We start from the raw sequence: 20,842 nt of genomic DNA, 5'->3' as shown, positions 1-20,842 counted from the left end.
ATATGGAGGTAGCAAAAAAAAAAAAAAAGAAACAATAATCGAAACAAATAAATAAAAGTTAGTTATACAAACATCATTCATTTTATATTTATACAGCAGATACATTCATTTATTTTGGTGGTATTTTATTTGCGGGTTTAGTTGAACAGTGAAGGTGGACAAAATTTTTAAACGATAATCATTTTAACAAATAGCTTTTCAGATATCAATGGAAAAAGTAAATATTGGTTGTGAACAAAAAAAAAATATAAAACAACACAAAAGACACGACAATGGAGGTAATGGAATAAGTCAACAAAATTTTGAATTGTGTTTGAATTGTTGAATACTTTAAATAACAAGCAAATGGGATTTTTGTTGTTTATTTTAGTGTAGGAGTTACAAGAAAAATACATTAAGTTTGAATTTCTCTCTTGTTAGGGGATTTTAAATGTTTACCCAAAAATATTATGAAATTTTTTAATTTCCCTTTCTTTAGTTTTAAAAATTAACAAATTATTCGGCTGTGCCGAATCTTATATACCCTTCACCAAATTATACTTCAGATACAAATTTTAAATATTTTTAGGTAAACAAACATTTTTTTCCAAAGTATTTTTTTTTTCATGTTTTGCAATTTTTATTTTTAAATTCAAATTTTTTTTTTTTTTAATTTTTATGGTTTTTTAATATTTTTTTTTTTTTTGTGAAAAAAAAATCGAATTAAAAATAGTTTTTCCGATTTTGACCTATTGTCTTATATCGTACATCGCACAGTGGCGCCATTTGAGTTTTTTCGTTGCAAAAATTGTAACTTTTGAACCAAATGAGATAATCAAAAAATTTAAAAGGCATATCAGGATCAGGATATTAAATGAGTGTTTGAAAATGGCTCTACGCCTTTCAGGTGAAATTTGTGGGAAAATCAATTTTATGGGAAGTAAAATAAAATATTTTCTAAATTTTTTTAATTTTTTATGTTTCTTTTAAAGGCTATTATGATTTAAAATTATTCCAAAAAAGATTAAAACACTGATTTTTGGTAGGTTTTTCACAGTCATATTTTTTTTTTTTTTTTTTTCATTTATTTATTGTATCTTCATTATTTAATTAACTAACAATAAGTGGTACAGATCTAATAATTATTATTTAATAAGTCCAGCCATTGCCGGACGAACAATTTTTGTATTTATGGTTGTTTTGGTTAAATTGGCATTCTTCCTTCTCGATTAGGTCTTAGAAACTTGTTTTGGCGTCTTTGGATTTTTTGCTACATTTGACGCTGAGGCCGTGCCCCATAACTGTATGCCATAACACCATATCGGTTTTATGATCATGTTATAAAGTAGAAGTTTACAATCTAAACTAAGCGTAGAGTTTCTGCCAATAAGCCAATTAATGAGAGATGTCGAGAAAGAGTGCGGAATAGTATTTCTTTTCTTCAAACGCTTTTCTCACCATATTTACAAGTCTATGGGTTTGTTCGATAGTACTGTGTTTTCTTCTAAATCCAAATTGATGATTCGGAATGCAATTGCTTTCAGTTAACATTGGGTACAACTTGTTCATAAGTATCTTCTCAAATAGCTTTGATATATTAGACAATAGGCTGATGGGTCTGGTCTGTATGATTCCACCTTTGTGTGATCTTTACCCGGCTTGGGTATCATGGCAACCAGTGAAACCTTCCATTCTGGAGGATAATATTCAAGTCGTAATATAGTATTAAAAATAAAAAGAATTATTTTTATTGCTATCTGATTTAAAACTATTCCAGAAAAAATTGAAAAAAAAATTTTTGGTAGGTTTTTCACGGTCATATGCCATTTTTGAAACCATGTCTTTTTTCAAAATTTTACCTCTTTATAGTTTTTTTTTTATTTTCCATCAAAGTTGAGAAATATTGAAAAAATGTATATTTGGTAAATATCGTTTTGAACCATGTCTTTTTTCAATAATTTTAACTCTAGCAAAAAATGGAGGATGGACGGGCAGCTGGGAATTTTTGCATTAGGTAAAGAAGTAATCAAAGAACTTATTCTGAAAAGATGGCAAATATAGAAATTGATAGTTTTTTTTAATTTCCTTCAAAGTTGAGATATATTGAAAAAATGGATATTTGGTAAATATAGATTTACCTGGACAAATACAAAGCAAACTGTACAATTTTTTCTATCTATCAAAAGAATCAAAAATAATGACGATCAGTTACATAGTTTTCGATATATTGTATCTGAAAGCGGACCTAAAAATTGCCTGTTTTTTTGGAAACTGAAAATCAGTCAATTTTGAAGGGCTATATTTTCTGAACCAAAAATCTGATTGTAATAAGAGTAGCATTTTTAAAATCGTTGGATAATTTACTGTAAAAAAGGTTTATTCAATATTTTTTAGGGGCACAAATTTTGATATTTGCAAACCTCACTTGTTCTACGGGCTCCACTCAGCCATTTGTGGACCGATTTTGATTTTAAATAGGATTTAAAATAGGAAACTTCTCCAAAGCATGTCTGACAGAGTTATTGAAGATTTATATCCCGAAGATATCTGGGGTCTTCAGAAAATTGATTTAAACATACAGACGGACAGACGGACATGGCTTAATCGACTCCGCTATCTATAAGGATCCAGAATATATATACTTTATAGGGTCGGAAAATTATATTGTGGAAATTACAAACGGAATGACAAACTTATATATACTAGGGTATTCAATTAATCGGGTTTCTGGTTTAATCGGTTAATCGAGCAAATAATTAATCGGGGTTTGGATTTAATCGGTTAATAATCGGTTAATTTAAAATTATTCGATTAACCGAATAATTTGTATTTTAATTTTAAATTGAAAATACAACAACGAATTTTGTGTACAAAAACATAAAAAACAAACAAAACATAACAATTCAACCAAAAAACAAGTTTATGGGGGCTATGGTCAAATATCGGCCGATCCACAAAAAATTTAGTGTTGTGATTTCTTTTAGAACGAAACTTATTGTTGCTGAATTTTGTATGGATACTGCAATTCTGAAGGCATTTATAGACCATAGAACCATATTTCGGGAAGAAATTTGTATGGGGGCTAAGAGAAATCATGAACCGATTCTTATAATTTTTACTAGAGTTAGTTCTTTTATTATAAAGATAAAGTGTGTACAGTTTTATGGTATTATCTGCAATACATTTACACAAATAACCAAAAATATGTGAAAATTGTAAATTTTTTTTTTGGTTGTCTCACATTTTGGTTTATAGCTCTGGTTCTACTGAACCGATTTTGCTGATTTTCAATACCAAACTACTTAGGACAAAAATAACCATATTTTTTGCAAGTCTACCAATTTTTTTTTTGCGTATTTTGGCCGTGAGCGTGTTTTACATAGACACACAGACGGACAGACAGACGGACATGGCTCAATCGATTTAGAATTTCAATAGAATCAAGAAAATATATACTTTGTTGGGTCTCAGATGAATATTTCTCAAAGTTACACAGGAATAATAATAGCAAATATGGTATTTGAGATACATTTTGTATACACATGTGATTTTTTCATGATTTTAGTGAGATCTTCAGAAATCATCTTTTAAAAAAAGAATATAATTTAAATATTCTTTTAAACGATTTTTATTTTAGAATAAAACAATACTTGAAAAAAAACTCTCTCTCTTACTGTAGATGTTGGAGAAATCGAAAACATGATAAAGAATATTCATTATATATAAAATCCTTTGTTATACCATTGAAATCCTTTATGGATTGTTTTAAATTTTGAATACTTTTAATAGTTTCGTTAAGTTCTGATAAAAGACTCGTTTGAAAAAAAGTTTCGTCTATACATGTAAATACAAGCAAATATTTTAATTTGAAATTTGTATTTGAATCAAAACAGGAAAAAAATACAAAAAAAATATGTTAAAGTGCAAAAAAAAAGGAATTTCGGTTAATCGGTTAACCGAGACAAATGAATCGGTTTATTTGTTATTTGAAAATCGGCAATTTTAAATTATTCGAACAGTTAACCGTCCAAAATTAATCGGTTAACCGATTAACGGTTAATCGATTGAATACCCTAATGTATACCCTTCTCACGAAGGTGAATGGTATAATAAAATACACATTTTAAACAGTTCAAGGCGTATGAGTGTTACTTAATTTTTTATATGCTAAAAATAAATCATACGACCAGTGGTTAACAAATGAGCGGATATTTTTATTTAAGCTGCTACTAAAAGTAGGCAATGGTTTTTATAAACTCTATTAAATACTTGATTTATATAAAAAATTCATATATATTTCAGGGATTTATATGAAATGTCATTTTTTCTATTGCAAATTAAAAAAAAATATAATAAATTTTATTAAAACTTGTAAAAAAAAACAATAATTCAATTAATAGTTTTAAACATTAATGACTTATTCAATTAAAAATTGATTTATAACACGTTGACTAAATATTAATATTTTTTTTTGTTATTTTCTAATTAAATAATTAACATGACTTGTGACAGTGTCACTTTTAAACCCTCATTTAATGTATTAAAAAAGCTTGTGAGTTCAAAGGATTTCCTTTACGAATCGAATTACAAAATAACCCCCTCTTAGTTAAAATAAAAATATCTTTTTTATAGTTAGAAGTTTTAAAATATTTTTTTTAATTTTCATTTATTAAAGAGTGTCATGTTCATGACATTTGAGGCCACAAATACAAATGGAATTTTGCAATATAAAGAAAGCAATTTATTTGCTTTAAACAAGAAAGTAGATTGTTTTTTATACAGGGATGAAAAATTTCAATAAAAAAACATGCAGTTTTGAACATTTACTCTTCTGACTTCGATAATATTTGCTATGTTTTTACATAAACCCTTAATTATTTAAAAAAAAACCCCACATTATTTCAATTCATTAACCTTTATATCCATTTGCCTTTACATTTCATGCCCTAGTTTATACAACATTTACAAATGTTTATTGACATTTATGCACGGTCTAAAAATCAAGCTTATTTTCAAAATCTATACAAACCAACTAGGCATAATGTTCGCCAGCACTATAAACAAATTAAATATTGTATTTCAAATAACTGCCTAATAAAGGCCTAATGAAATAGTCTCAAACTTTTTGGCAACAACCGGAAAAATTTGACAGCCACTACCACTACAGAGGCTTTGAAATTATTTCAATAGATACATGTGTTTAAAGCATACAAAATAAAATAAAATGTATTTCTATCTAAACGAATATTTGCATTCATTTATAGCTAATAATATTCATACATGTTCTGTTTGTACCAAAATTTTATCAACATCAATAAAGATGATAATTATGTTGATCATTATCATTATTATTATGATAAATATTGAAGGGGGTTTATTGTGTTCATTATAAATGTATTGTATACAAAATTATTTTTCAAACTAAATACAGCTTCATGGACTATTTAAATAGTCGTAGAAATGTTTGTATATAAAATTGTGCACCTGTGCATTTTCATTATAGTGTCCAATATATTTGAATTTATTATCGCTGTAGTTTTTGCAATGTTTTCCTAATTTTATATGGAAATTTTGTGGATAAAAATAGTTTCTGGTGCAGCAAAAACAAGACAAAATATTCATTATTTAAACTGTGTTACCGTATACTTAAAATGTGATATAGTTTGAGTGTTATAGGTTTTATTAGGTACCAGAAAATTCAATTCTTGTTTTCAGCACAGACCTTACGCTTAAACAAACTTCCCAAACGTAGTACACATTTATGCTCATATAAGCATGGTTTGAAGGCTTATGCAATTCCAGGCTAGATACCTTCATGGGAACAGTTTGACTAGACCACACCACTCGTCAATTGTTAAACCCAAACTTTAGCTGTAAGATATCTCAGTAGGCATTAAGTTTAGATCCAGATACCTCATCAAGGTTGGTTAATAGCTAGTTGCCTAGAAATCCCTTCTATTACGGGTTATCAGTTACATATATTTTTTATACCCTTATAAGTTATTTAAATTTTGTTAATTTAGAAAAACTTAAATAAAACAACAATTTTAAATCTCCTTTAAAATTGAAGTTAGCTTAAAATAATTACACAATCAAACAACAATGAGTATTAGTTGTGTAATAAGCTACAAAAATCAGATTATTAAAAAATTTCTGAAAAAAAATTAACACAATAAATCTGCCTTTAAATTTGTGCATAAAATTCCATCTAATTCCCCTCAACACCATAAATTAGATTAAAATTGTGTCTAATTTAATGCAACCAATTCATCTAACCACTTTACCGCTTGTGTTCAATAACCAGTCAGACATTATTTCATTAAAAAATCTATTTTTTTTTAATTTTTGGTGATTTTATTTTAATTATAATTCTATTATTATAAAATGTTTTGTTGTTTGTTTTTTTTTGTGTTATAAACTAAACTATATGATATTTATTATTAATACATGTGTGTGCACATTTTTAAATTTACTTAAATACATAATTAATTGAACATTTAAATGACAGTATATAATCCTGAAAACATTACAAATTATCTATTTATATAAATGGAAATATGCACAATATAAATATGCACTTATATGAGGAGCTCAAGTGCTAAATAGCTTAACTATGTAATAACTTAAATTGAAAAAAGTATTGGAATATAAATCATGCTTTTAATCTATCATGTAATACTTATATCTTCTCTATATATATAAAAGAGTAACGTTACTGACTGACTGACTGACTGACTGACTGACTGACTGACTGATTCATCATCGCACAGCCCAAACGGCTGAAGCTAGAATCACGAAATTTTAACTGTGGGTTCCTCCCTCCCCAAAACGATCCGATAAGAAGGGATTTTTGGAAATTCGAACGTTTAGGGGGTAAAAAAGGGTAAAAACGGGTAAATTCGGTAACCTTATATCTTCAAAACTAATAAAGATACAAAAAAACTTAAAATAGCATGTTACTCCATTTCAAAAATAAGCTGACAGGTGTTTCGTACTTTTTGGAAATTCGAAACTTTTAGGGGAGAAAACGGGTAAAAACTGTATTTTGGTACTTTTTTTGCACCCTATGTATCTTTTAAACCAATAAACATAGAAACAAATTTTAAATCGTATTCTTTAATAAACAAAAAATAAAAAATATAAGTTTGGTACTTTTTGGAAATTCGAACCTTTAAGGGATAAAAATTGTGTTAATTTTTGGTACTTTTTCATAAAATATGTTTTTCTATAATTTGACATAGACATACGTATATTTTATTATGAGCTCCCACCACGTTACAGAAATTTATTTGAATGAAATTGTACCACCTCAATGGGGATAAAAAAGGTACCAAAATGGGGATAAAATCGGGAAAATACATTATATTTGAAATTATTAAGCCAATTTTGATAATTTTTTTAACGTTGGTTCCTGGATTCATACAAAAATTAACTAACAGCGTGTTATTTGGAACTCGAGTACCAAGGTGTATATTGGGCCAAATCCGGGTAAACAGTTTGGTACTTTTTTAAAACATATTTATTCTTGGGCACATTAACACAGATTTTAATATTTTGATACATGCCTATAGCATAAACAATTTTGGCAAAATGGAATATTTTTAAATTTCAAACTTGAGGGGTGTTCAAGTAAGAAAAGGGAAATTGGTACTTTTCTCCTAATGGTACTTTTTTAAAATTTTAAATTATTTCAGTTATCGACATTAAAGTTAGCTGATATTTATTTGAGTGAAGTTAGTGTTAGGAATAGGGGATAATATTTAGGTACCAAAATGTGTGAACTGTACTATAGGTACTTTTTTGTTCATCTAATGGTACTTTTTTGAAATTTCTATAATAATGGACTTAGAAACATGAAATTAAACATATATGGTCCTAAGTGAGTGAGAATTCTAGCGGGAGACTTTTTGGTACTTTTTCTTTATTGGAATGGTACTTTTTGTAATTTCTTCACCAATGAACCTAGAAACATGAAATAAAGCTTATATATAAACCGAGTGAGTGGAAAACCACAAGTGTGGGTTTTTTGGTACTTTTTCTATATTCTAATGGTACTTTTTTGAATTTTCTATAACTATGGACTTAGAAACATGAAATTAAGCATATATGGTCATAAGTGAGTGAGAATTCTAGGGGGAGACTTTTTGGTACTTTTTCTTTATTCGATTGGTACTTTTTGTAATTTCTTCACCAATGAACCTAGAAACATGAAATAAAGCTTATATGGAACCGAGTGAGTGGGAAACCACAAGTGTGGGCTTTTTGGTCCTTTTTCTATATTATAATGGTACTTTTTTGATTTTTCTATAACAATGGACTTAGAGACATGAAATTAAGCATATATGGTCCTAAGTGAGTGAGAATTCTAGGGGGAGACTTTTTGGTACTTTTTCTTTATTCGAATGGTACTTTTTGTAATTTCTTCACCAATGAACCTAAAAACATGAAATTAAGACCGGAGTGAGTGGGAATCTACAAGTGACTGCTTTTTGGTACTTTTTCTATATTCGAATGGTACTTTTTGAATTTTCTGTAATAATGGACATAGAAATATGAAGTTAAGCATATATGGTCCTAAGTGAGTTAGAATTCTAGGGGAGACTTTTTGGTACTTTTTGTTTATTCTAATAGTACTTTTTTGAATTTTCTATAACAATGAACTTAGAAACATGAAATTAAGCATATATGGTCCTAAGTAAGTGAGAATTCTATGGGGAGACTTTGTGGTACTTTTTCTTTATTCGATTGGTACTTTTTGTAATTTCTTCACCAATGAACCTAGAAACATGAAATAAAGCTTATATGGAACCGAGTGAGTGGGAAACTACAAGTGGGTGCTTTTTGGTACTTTTTCTATATTCTAATGGTACTTTTTGAATTTTCTATAATATAATGGACCTAAATATGAAACTAAGCGTATATGGTCCTAAGTGATTGAAAATTCAAGCGGATACCTCATGGTACCTTTTGTTTATTCTAATGGTACTTTTTTTTAATTTTCTATAGCAATGGACTTAAAAACATGAAATTAAGCATACATGGTCCTAAGTGAGTTACAATTCTAGGGGAGAGTTTTTGGTACTTTTTCTTTATTCGAATGGTACTTTTTGTAATTTCTGCACCAATGAACCTTGAAATATAAAATAAAGGTTATATGGACCAGAGTGAGTGGGAATCCGCAAGTGGCTGCTTTTTGGTACTTTTTCTATATTCTAATGGTACTTTTTGAATTTTCTATAACAATGGACTTATAAACATGAAATTAAACATATGTGGTCCTAAGTGAGTGAGAATTCTAAGGGGAGACTTTTTGGTACTTTTTCTTTATTCGAATGGTACTTTTTGTAATTTCTTCACCAATGAACCTAGAATCATGAAATAAAGCTTATATGAACCCGAGTGACTGGAAAACCACAAGTGTATACTTTTTAGTACTTTTTCTATATTATAATGGTACTTTTTTGAATTTTCTATAACAATGGACTTAGAAACACGAAATTAAACATATATGGTCCTAAGTGAGTGAGAAGTCTAGGGGGAGAATTTTTGGTACTTATTCTTTATTCAAATGGTACTTTTTGTAATTTCTTCACCAATGAACCTAGAAACATTAAATAAAGGTTATACGGACCCGAGTGGGTGAGCAACTACAAGTGGGTGCTTTTTGGTACTTTTTCTATATTCTAATGGTACTTTTTGAATTTTCTATAACATAAAGGACCTAGAAATATGAAATTAAGCGTATATGGTCCTAAGTGATTGAAAATTCAAGCGGATACCTCATGGTACCTTTTGTTTATTCTAATGGTACTTTTTTTTAATTTTCTATAGCAATGGACTTAAAAACATGAAATTAAGCATACATGGTCCTAAGTGAGTTAGAATTCTAGGGGAGACTTTTTGGTACTTTTTCTTTATTCGAATGGTACTTTTTGTAATTTCTACACCAATGAACCTAAAGCCATGAAATTAAGCTTATATGGACCCGAGTGAGTGGGAAACCACAAGTGGGGGATTTTTGGTACTTTTTATATATTCTAATGGTACTTTTTTTGAATTTCCTATAATAATGGACCTAGACTTTCCAAAAAATCGAAGAATTTCAAAACCGCGGTTTCGGTTTTAAAAAATTAAAAACCGATCGATTTCGGTTTTGTGATAATTTATTAAATCTTAAGTATTATAGAAACAAAATTAGTTGATAATATAGGAAATGATATACAAATCTAAAATTCAGGCTTGACGGGTTATGGTTTAGTGAATGCGATTTTAAAAGTGATAATCAATGGTACTATTTCCTTATTGCAATGGTGCTTTTTGAATATTTTATAATAATAAACATTAAAATTTAAAATTAGGAACACATTTTGCATTTTCTATAATAATGGACCCAGAAATATGAAATTAGACATTTACAATTAGATTCACAAAGTGAGACTTGATAGTACTATTTCTTTCTTCTAATTGGGGTGGCGAAGCGCACCGGGTCAGCTAGTTATTAATAATATATCTTTTAACTAAATATTTTATTAATTATGGCCACAATATTTTGTCACGGGAGGCAGACAATTCAAATTTAAACAAAAATTCATAAAGTGCACTTAATCGTTTTAGTTAAAGAGCCATTCTTATTGCATACACTCAAACGCATAATTAAAATAATTGTAATAGCAAATTAAATATTAAAAATGTTGTTTAAAATAAATTTACACCAAAAAAGCAGAAAAAATTAAAAAAATAACAAAAGGGAAAATGTGGTTGCAGCAAAAATTGTTACAAAAAAAAGAAATATTAAATGGAATACTATGCGGTTTTGTTGAAAAAATAAAATTTTTAAATATTAAAAAATAACAATAACATTAAACATCTGCTTAGAGTCTAGTTATTAGGGTTTGTCAGAAAAAAATTTACTAAATATATATTTTTTTTTAAAATTAAGAAAACTCAACTTAATTTATTACTTTATTTTGCCACTCTCCAAATGTATGAAAATTTGTTAGCACCAACCTAGTAAGTTTGCATGACACTTTAGACAGGGCTACTCGAACTGCTATAATGTGAGATTGAAAAGTGTGTGACATTTAAACAGAATGAAGAACTAAAACTGAACTAGAACTGAACTAGAACTGAACTGAACTGAACTAGAACTGAACTAGAACTGAACTAGAACTGAACTAGAACTGAACTAGAACTGAACTAGAACTGAACTAGAACTGAACTAGAACTGAACTAGAACTGAACTAGAACTGAACTAGAACTGAACTAGAACTGAACTAGAACTGAACTAGAACTGAACTAGAACTGAACTAGAACTGAACTAGAACTGAACTAGAACTGAACTAGAACTGAACTAGAACTGAACTAGAACTGAACTAGAACTGAACTAGAACTGAACTAGAACTGAACTAGAACTGAACTAGAACTGAACTAGAACTGAACTAGAACTGAACTAGAACTGAACTAGAACTGAACTAGAACTGAACTAGAACTGAACTAGAACTGAACTAGAACTGAACTAGAACTAAACTAGAACTGAACTAGAACTGAACTAGAACTGAACTAGAACTGAACTAGAACTGAACTAGAACTGAACTAGAACTGAACTAGAACTGAACTAGAACTGAACTAGAACTGAACTAGAACTGAACTAGAACTGAACTAGAACTGAACTAGAACTGAACTAGAACTGAACTAGAACTGAACTAGAACTGAACTAGAACTGAACTAGAATTGAACTAGAACTGAACTAGAACTGAACTAGAACTGAACTAGATCTGAACTAGAACTAGAACTGAACTAGAACTGAACTAAAACTGAACAAGAACTGAACTAGAACCTTAAATAGAACCTGAACTAGAACCTGAACTAGAACCTGAACTGAAACCTGAACTGACACCTGAACTAGAATCTGAACTAGAACCTGAACTAGAAGCTGAACTAGAACCTTAAATAGAATCTTAAATAGAACCTCAACTAGAACCTGAACTAAAACCTGAACTAGAACCTGAACTGACACCTGAACTAGAATCTGAACTAGAACCTGAACTAGAACCTGAACTAGAACCTGAACTGACACCTGAAATAGAATCTGAACTAGAACCTAAACTAGAACCTGAACTAGAACCTTAAATAGAACCTTAAATAGAACCTGAACTAGAACCTTAACTAGAACCTGAACTAGAACCTGAACAAAACCTGAACTGACACCTGAACTAGAATCTGAACTAGAACCTGAACTGGAACCTGAAGTAGAACCTTAAATAGAACCTTAAATAGAACCTTAAATAGAACCTGAACTAGAACATGAACTAGAGCCAGAACTAGAACTTGAACTTGAACTAAAACCTGAACTAGAACCTGAACTAGAACCTGAAACAGAACCTGAACTAGGAACTGAACTAGAACCTGAACTAGAACCTGAACTAGAACCTGAACTAGAACCTGAACTAGAACCTGAACTAGAACCTGATCTAGAACCTGAGCTGGAACCTGCACTAGGACCTGAACTAGAACCTGAACTAGAACCTGAACCTGAACTAGAACCTGAACTGGAACCTGCACTAGGACCTGAACTAGAACCTGAACTAGAACCTGAACTGGAACCAGAACTAGAACCTGAACAAGAACAAGAACCTTAACTAGAACCTGAACTAGAACCCGAACTAGATCCTGAACTAGATCCTGAAATAGAACCAGAACTAGAACCTGAACTAGAACCTGAACAAGAATCTGAACTAGAACCTAAACTAGAACCTGAACTAGAACCTTAAATAGAACCTGAACTAGAACCTGAACTAAAACCTGAACTAGAACCTGAACTAGAACCTGAACTGACACCTGAACTAGAATCTGAACTAGAACCTGAACTGGAACCTGAAGTAGAACCTTAAATAGAACCTGAAGTAGAACCTTAAATAGAACCTTAAATAGAACCTTAAATAGAACCTTAAATAGAACCTGAACTAGAACATGAACTAGAGCCAGAACTAGAACTTGAACTAGAACCTGAACTAGAACCTGAACTAGAACCTGAAACAGAACCTGAACTAGGAACTGAACTAGAACCTGAACTAGAACCTGAACTAGAACCTGAACTAGAACCTGAAACAGAACCTGAACTAGAACCTGAAACAGAACCTGAACTAGGAACTGAACTAGAACCTGAACTAGAACCTGAACTAGAACCTGAACTAGAACCTGAACTAGAACCTGAAACAGAACCTGAACTAGAACCTGAAACAGAACCTGAACTAGGAACTGAACTAGAACCTGAACTAGAACCTGAACTAGAACCTGAACTAGAACCTGAACTAGAACCTGAAACAGAACCTGAACTAGAACCTGAAACAGAACCTGAACTAGGAACTGAACTAGAACCTGAACTAGAACCTGAACTAGAACCTTAACTAGAACCTGAACCAGAACCTGATCTAGAACCTGAGCTGGAACCTGCACTAGGACGTGAACTAGAACCTGAACTAGAACCTGAACTAGAACCTGAACTGGAACCTGCACTAGGACCTGAACTAGAACCTGAACTAGAACCTGAACTAGAACCTGAACTAGAACCTGAACTAGGACCTGAACTAAAAGTAGAACTTGAACTTGAACTAGAACCTGAACTAGAACCTAAACTAAAACCTGAACTAGAACCTAAACTAAAACCTGAACTAGAACCTGGAATAAAACCTGAACTAGAACCCGAACTGGGTCCTGAACTATGACCTGAACTTGGACCTGAACTAGAACTTGAACTAGAACCTGAAGTAGAACATAAACTATAACCTGAACTAGAAATGATATAAAATAATGTTTAAACTTTATTTTTATCATAATCATTATTCTTTAAATTATTAAAACGTAATGATATCGTTATAAAAAACACAAGGTTTTTGCTGTTACTTTTGCACAAATACAACAAACATAACACGTTAATACTATTTGAAAATCTCACTTAGCAATTAATTAAAATTATTAAGCAAAAAAAAAGAGCTGTGCAATGACATAAATACAACCTTATTTTTTAATAATTTTTTTCTCGACTCTGGCATATGATTTGCAGGTTTTGCTTTTAATCGTTTTTTGTTTTATTTATTTAAACTTTTTTTATTTAATACAATGTTTTATTAAGCTTATTAAAAACACTTTTTAGCAATAAAAATTTATTTGTTGCGGTTAAAAAATTAAAAACAATTTGTTTTAATAATTATCATAAAAACAGTTTATGTATTTATGTAGTTGATAATATGAAACAGAATTTATTATTAAATCTAGAAACAGATATTAAATTATAAATTGCAACATTTTTAAACAGCTTGTCTATTTTTATAATATAACAATTAAACATGATTTACTTGGTGTTTTATTTTTTTTTTAATTTTCCAGTGCGTCCTTTATTAGTAGAAATCTCATTTAATAATCAACCCATGTCAGCAGATCGTAAATATGAAATTGAATGCCAGGCCATTGGTTCTAGGCCACCGGCAAAAATTACCTGGTGGATGGGCAATGTGGAGTTGAATGGCCATAGCCAAAAGGTAAATATTTTAAATAATATTCTATTATTTATGTAGCTTAAGTATGTGTGAATTAAATACTGGTTTTGTTATTTTAGGTATCAGAGGATGGCAATGTTAGTACATCAGTGCTTTCTATTACACCCACACGAGAGGACCATGGTAAGGCTTTATCCTGTCGAGCCACCAATGAACTAGTGAGAAATGGCATACGGGAAACGGCCATGAAATTAAATGTGTTTTGTAAGTATTCATAGCCTTTAAGGTTTATTATATTATTAACGAAATTTTAGTTAACTGTGCTTACAAAGTTTCAGACTTGTATTGGTCTTTGTAGAATTTCAAATTAAGTAGTTACTACAATGTAGTTTTAAGTCATAAATATCTAATTTCGATTGTTATTTCTTTAGAAAAACATTATAAATACTTGGCAAATGCCTAAGGTATTATTTACAACCTTAAATTAAACTGATTTAAACTACAAATCAATGTATTTTCTTTCATCCCTTTTGACAAAGCATTACCATACTCTTACTATAATGGGGTAGTTTTCTTTGCTGTTTTTTCTTTTAACAAACATTTCAAATATTTGTTTGTAATTAAATTAAAATCCAAAATCAAGTAAAACTTTACAAAAAATAAAGAAACAATTTAATTTAAGGGTTGACAAAGTACTAAATAAGTCTTTCTAATACCAAAATAGTATTAATAACAAAAATTGTTCAATGGAACAATGTATTTGTAAGCTTATTTAAGTAGCAGTTGTAAAGTCAATAATACAAATGAATTCAATGAATTTTATATCATTGTGTAGATAGATATCTATAACTTATTGGGAAATTTGTATTATTCTAAGCTAAAGTCTGTTTATATCGTTACCTTAATATAGAAAGACCCTAATTCATGTTTTTTGTAAGCCCAAATTTTCGTTTATTTCGATAAATGGCCCAAATTAGCCAAACAATTCTCAACTTAAAAAAACACGAGTTAGGGCCTTTCTATATAAATGTAACGATATATAGTTTTAAATGTTTCATTTATTGTTGTAGCTGTGTAATTGTTGTTGCTACTGTAGACATAAACAACAATTTTACATTATTTTAACCACATTATTGCTAAATAAAAGTTTATTATTACGAATATTTGTTGCTTTGTACCAAAAAGTTTTTGAACTTTTTCTGGTTTGTACAAAAAATGTTGGTTTTATAACCTTTTGCATTTATTTGCTTGCTCTATAATACTATTAGTTACTATTGTTTTGTTTTTTTTGTAAATAGTGGTTTAGACAAGACATATATAAATTTGTTTGGAGAAAACGCCCTACCATAGGCAATGGAAAATGTATATATATAAATATCGGTATTTTGTTAGCTCGCATTGGGAAACATATGAGTATTTTTAGGTTTGCAGGTCTATTTAATAACGGAGAGTTGAAAAATACCATTAGAAGAAATAAAACGTATCAATAAGGTCCACTTTGAAGGATATATGTACTTTGCCTCTCGACATACATAGAAGAACCAAATGAAAAAAGTAACTTTTTATTGATCCTTTCCAATGAAATGATCGATACCTTGCGCTATGCTAGCTGTGCCCCGAAACTCAAAGTTGTAACTGTGAGATGATTTATTAGCCGCAATTGGCTATTCAATAGTAATTATTATTCATTGCTTTTGATAGTAACTTTTTGGGGATCAGGAAATTCAATACTAAGACTACAAACTGCAAAGATAAGAATGAATGAAGAAGATATAAGAAAGTACCACTAAGTTTCACTTGTTTACTTCTAACTTCACACAACACTATCGGAAGCAATACCCACAGCAATACTCAAACAATACTCATAAAGAACGTAAAAATATATATATTTCATTCACTTGTTAGACAACATTCAACAAAGCAGGTCTATGCCGCATGTTTGTTCTTTTTTAACTTTTTTTTATTAATTTCTCAGTACAAGAGCGTAGAAAAATACAAATATTTCATTTTTGTTGTTGTTTTCAGTACACTGAGAGGCAGGGATCACATGCATGATGAAATTAAACAAAATAACAAACGAATTTTTAATTCAGGTTTATTTTAACATTACATGTTATTTCTCTCTGTTTAGTGTTACCTATACACATCCACGTAGTTAATCCCCTCTATCCGCCGGTATATGATGTAATGCCATCACGTGAGAACGGCTGGAGCGATTTGGCTGATTTTTTTTTATTTGATTCGAAATTTTCAGGAGAAGGTTTGTAAAGAAAAAAATTCAAAAATTCCGGGTAAATCTCGGATTTTTTTTCTTTTTTGAGTCCAGTCAACTGTAATAAAAGAAAAATCCCTAAAGTATGCAGTAAAAATTTAGATATTATATTTGGAAATAAATAAGAACAGGCAGGTGTATGTGGGTTGGGGAAACTTGAAGAAGAACATTAGTAAATGCTAGCGCGCGAAGCCGGGGCGCTCAACTAGTTTAAAATAAAAATACAGCTAAACGTATTTATGGAATAAGGTGGTTAGTTTATTAACCATCTTAATCCATAATATTTGTCATTTTGACTAAATTTTCTGAACAAAACTAACGAAATAGCTGTGTAGATGAGACATTCTCCAGTTCTTTTAAATCATTTGGCATACCCCACCTTCTGTGTAATCAACCAGCTCTTCCAATTGACAATTTTTTCACCATTTCGGTTCCACCACAGCAGTTTGGTTATTTGAGTCACTACCAGAAGTGTTAGCCAAAATTTATAGAGGTATGTGATCATCCGAATCAAAATCTCCTTCATTTTTTGACTGGGAACATCGGAGGTATGTCACCGAGTACCATCATCAGATCGACTTGCTCATAATAATTCTGTTTTTTGTCGGATTCAAGACAGCAGACACTTTGCTTATCCGAAGGCATAACTTCGAACAAAATATCTTCAATTTAATGTTCATTGAGTACACGCGACATCCTTACAAAATAATATAATATTATGTAGATAAATACATTATATAGAAGCTATTTCAATCTAATTGGTTAGTAATCTAACCACTCTATTACCAAAATAATAAAGACCCATGTCTCCCAGTTATGCCCACTTTTATGAATGTAAGTTTTGAAAAAATGTGATCGTTTTCCCTGGCTCATATCTTTCAAATAGTTTGGAATTTTGATTTACTCTCTGAGGCAAAGCTGTAGCCCTTATCTTGGAACCCTTTTTTATGACCTGAACAGGGGAAAAAAGGTAAATAAAATCGAATTTTTTAAAGTTTTTTGCGATTTTGATCTTGAAGATGAAGTTTTTTTTATATATTTTATATTTTCATAATTTTAGTTTTTTATGAAAAAGGCTACATTTTTGCCTCAGAGAGGCAAGATATGAAAATTATGCAAAAATAAGACCAAGGCCCCAAATCTTTGGGGGCCCATTTGATGAACAATAAATACTCTGATCTTTTTTTTATTGAATGCGGAAAACCTCTGAGAAAAAAAGCGGTTTACAATATTTTCAAATTGAAATATTAATCTAACCAGAGCAACCTGACGGCAAAGTTTTGCCAAAAATCTTACGCCATGACTTAAAAATATTTAGTTGTTTAGCAAAATGCCAATAGATGTCATTAAACATTATTTAAAGACTCTAGAAAAGGTGGTTAGAAAAGTGACCACTAATATATATCACTCTTTCGATATGTTGTGCGTTCCGAACGACATATATTTTCTCATTTACATAAGCACAGTAAAGACAATATCGGTAGGTTGAGAACTCAGTCCCTACAATATACATAGTTTCTTAGATTTGCTATTTGAATCTCAAGGACTTTCTGGTCATAAAACAAATTCATGGATCAGGATCCAAGGTACTTCTATATAGCCCCCTTTGAAGTAGCACCACAATAATTCGCTTTAAACTTTTATATACCAAAAGAACTCTTCTCTGTTACTGTATAGCTAAGGAATCCTTTTTGCGTTGTAATTTTTTGTTTGTTTTTACTTTAATACTTTGTATTAACTTGCTGCTCAAAATTCTTTAGTGCAAAATGTCACTATATAAAGAATACAGACGTATATAAAACTGTAATGATTTAGTCCCATTATAGCCACCAAACGTGTGGGTGTCTGTATTATCCTGGTGTGCATAAGCTTGTATCCTTGTACGAGCTGGTTGATGTTTTTAATGGGCTTTTGTTGGTTTATAAACATATAAATTGAAAATGAAGGGTGTTACTAAATATATATATATAAAAGTGTTTATAACTTCTGCCGTAGCTGGTTCTTAGACGCCAGCTATATCATTTAACACAGCACTGAGCTGTTTGGTAACACTAAATTCAAGGGTAAAGTCTGTTTAAATCCTGTGGTCAAAAACAGAAGTATTTTTGTTAGACATTTTTTTTTTTGTTTGTTTCCTTTTTCTCTTGTTATTTTGAGCTTATTTCAGTAAAGCCAAGTAGCAGTGATAGTTGTGAAAAAAAAGGATGAAAATCCTGCTAGCTATGAAAGCACTTTGGGTATTTATAGTACATTGTATATTCATTTTTAAAATTAAAAAAAAGATTTTGTTTAAGTAAAAGAGAAAAAAATACAAGGAAAAGTGAAGAAAAATAACAATATACGTTAAATTTGCCGCTCTTAACGGCTTAGTGTTAGTAATGTGTTGATAAGTGTAGATTTAATTTAAAGTGAAAAGTTATTAAAACAGAGTTTTGGCTACAGCTTCGCACATTTCCTTTTTTTTATAGGAATTAATAAAAAAAATGATATTGATGATGGTTTTAACTCAATGTAGATAATACAGGAATATAAAATACGGAAATTCCAGGAATTACTATACCAGGTTTAGCAAGTCGCATATTAAAGGTGTAAAGCATAAATAATTAAAAGTGATTAAATTAAAATATTGCAGTCCAAATTATTATGCTTATAATTTTTAGCATTATGGTGTACAGATGTTATTTGAGATCCATACTTAATAAGTTTGAATTTTTCTTCAATTTTTAAATAATTCTTTTCTCGGCTCATTCGCCAAAACACAGAAAGAATTAAATTTCCGATTCAATCAAGAAATTTGCTCAATCCGACAAAATTTTATTTGAATTAGGACCTATCACAAATTTTGTAAATTCAAACATGAAATTTAATTGAAAAAAATAATATTTTATCAATTACAAAAAGGATGATAAAAAAGTTATTTGTATTTACAACACAATTTCAAACAAAAATTTGTTTAAATCAGTAAAACGTAAGAAAATAAAAAAGACAACAAAAATACGGAAACAATGAGGAAAAAACTGCAAATAAGAAAATAAAGAAAGAAAAAAAAAATAATAAATAAAAATCTAAGAACATTGTTTAATGTTTTTAGATGTTTATCATACATCATACAATTCACATTTTTTTGCAAAGCCTTTGACAAAAATAAACTACTTATTTAATAAATATTTTAAACCCAATGAGAATTATTTCAACTCATAATAAAAACACGCTTGCAAAAGAAATTATCGAATGTGGGTAAGATGAGCATGATTAGAACAAACACTATTATTTAAATGTTTGTTTTGTTGTTGTATCCTAAGTATCGTAGTGAAAATAAAATCAAACAAAAACATTAATAGACTGTATAAAAATATTTATACAAAATAAAATTAGTTTCAGACAGGCGATTTTTTGGCAATATTTTAGCAATAATTCTTTTTGAGAATATGGCCAAAAAATAATTTTTTCTCAAAAATCGCAAAGTTTATATCGCAGGAACGGAAAAAATATGGGAGGTATTGTCATAGTTTTTCCATATTTTTATTTCCTATTGTGTTCTAAATAAATCCCAATTTGATGATAAAAAAATTCTGAAAAGTGTTAAACAAAAGTTTAAAAAAATTTGAAAATGGAGTTTTAAACTGCCGTTTTTGGTGATACCTGTGAATAGCTGAACGATATTCTTCGAAGGCAAAAACTCATTTACAAGTAACTATGGATATATTTTAAGTAAAATTTAGCTTTTATTTAAATATTTATCAAAATATTTAATTTTGATCCCACATTTCTTGTTCTAGTGGCCTGAGCCACGTTAATGGCCTAGGAAATTTTTAATAAGTTACGTAAATATTTCTATACTTTTATACTAAATTGCAAAAGTAATTATTTAATGGCAAAATTATTAGAAAAATTAAAAAAAAATAGCATTTTTCACTTGTGCAACACACTCGTGCAACACACCAATTTTTAACCCACCGAGCTTAAATCAAATTTTTTTTATCCTAATATAAAACTACCCTTTGTTTTTGAATAATTGAAAATAAAAAAATAAGGTCCAGGTACAATTTAACCGTTTTGGGTAAATTTTTTGTCCCTCTGCACTGTAGTTCAAAGT

The 20,842-nt window shown here is 29.7% G+C and overlaps 2 protein-coding genes across 2 annotated transcripts in view; both read left to right on the top strand.

The window, feature by feature from the left end:
* LOC135962012 (hemicentin-1-like) overlaps positions 1–14,832 on the top strand; it is a 201,783-nt gene extending 186,951 nt beyond the window's left edge. The window contains exons 7-9 of the mRNA XM_065513735.1: positions 14,365–14,516; positions 14,594–14,738; positions 14,789–14,832. Coding sequence (XP_065369807.1) covers positions 14,365–14,516; positions 14,594–14,738; positions 14,789–14,832 — 341 coding nt within the window. The remainder of the gene's footprint in view (positions 1–14,364; positions 14,517–14,593; positions 14,739–14,788) is intronic.
* A 2,717-nt stretch (positions 14,833–17,549) lies between these two features.
* The window catches only part of side-VI (sidestep VI), a 127,430-nt gene continuing 124,137 nt past the window's right edge, over positions 17,550–20,842 (top strand). Inside the window, exon 1 of the mRNA XM_065513607.1 lies at positions 17,550–17,580. Within this exon, the coding sequence (XP_065369679.1) occupies positions 17,550–17,580 (31 nt within the window). The remainder of the gene's footprint in view (positions 17,581–20,842) is intronic.

This window comes from Calliphora vicina, chromosome 1 (assembly GCF_958450345.1).
Source record: "Calliphora vicina chromosome 1, idCalVici1.1, whole genome shotgun sequence".
NCBI lineage: Eukaryota > Metazoa > Arthropoda > Insecta > Diptera > Calliphoridae > Calliphora > Calliphora vicina.
The sequence above is the reverse complement of the archived record's forward strand: the minus strand, read 5'-3'. Positions and strand labels throughout refer to the sequence as shown.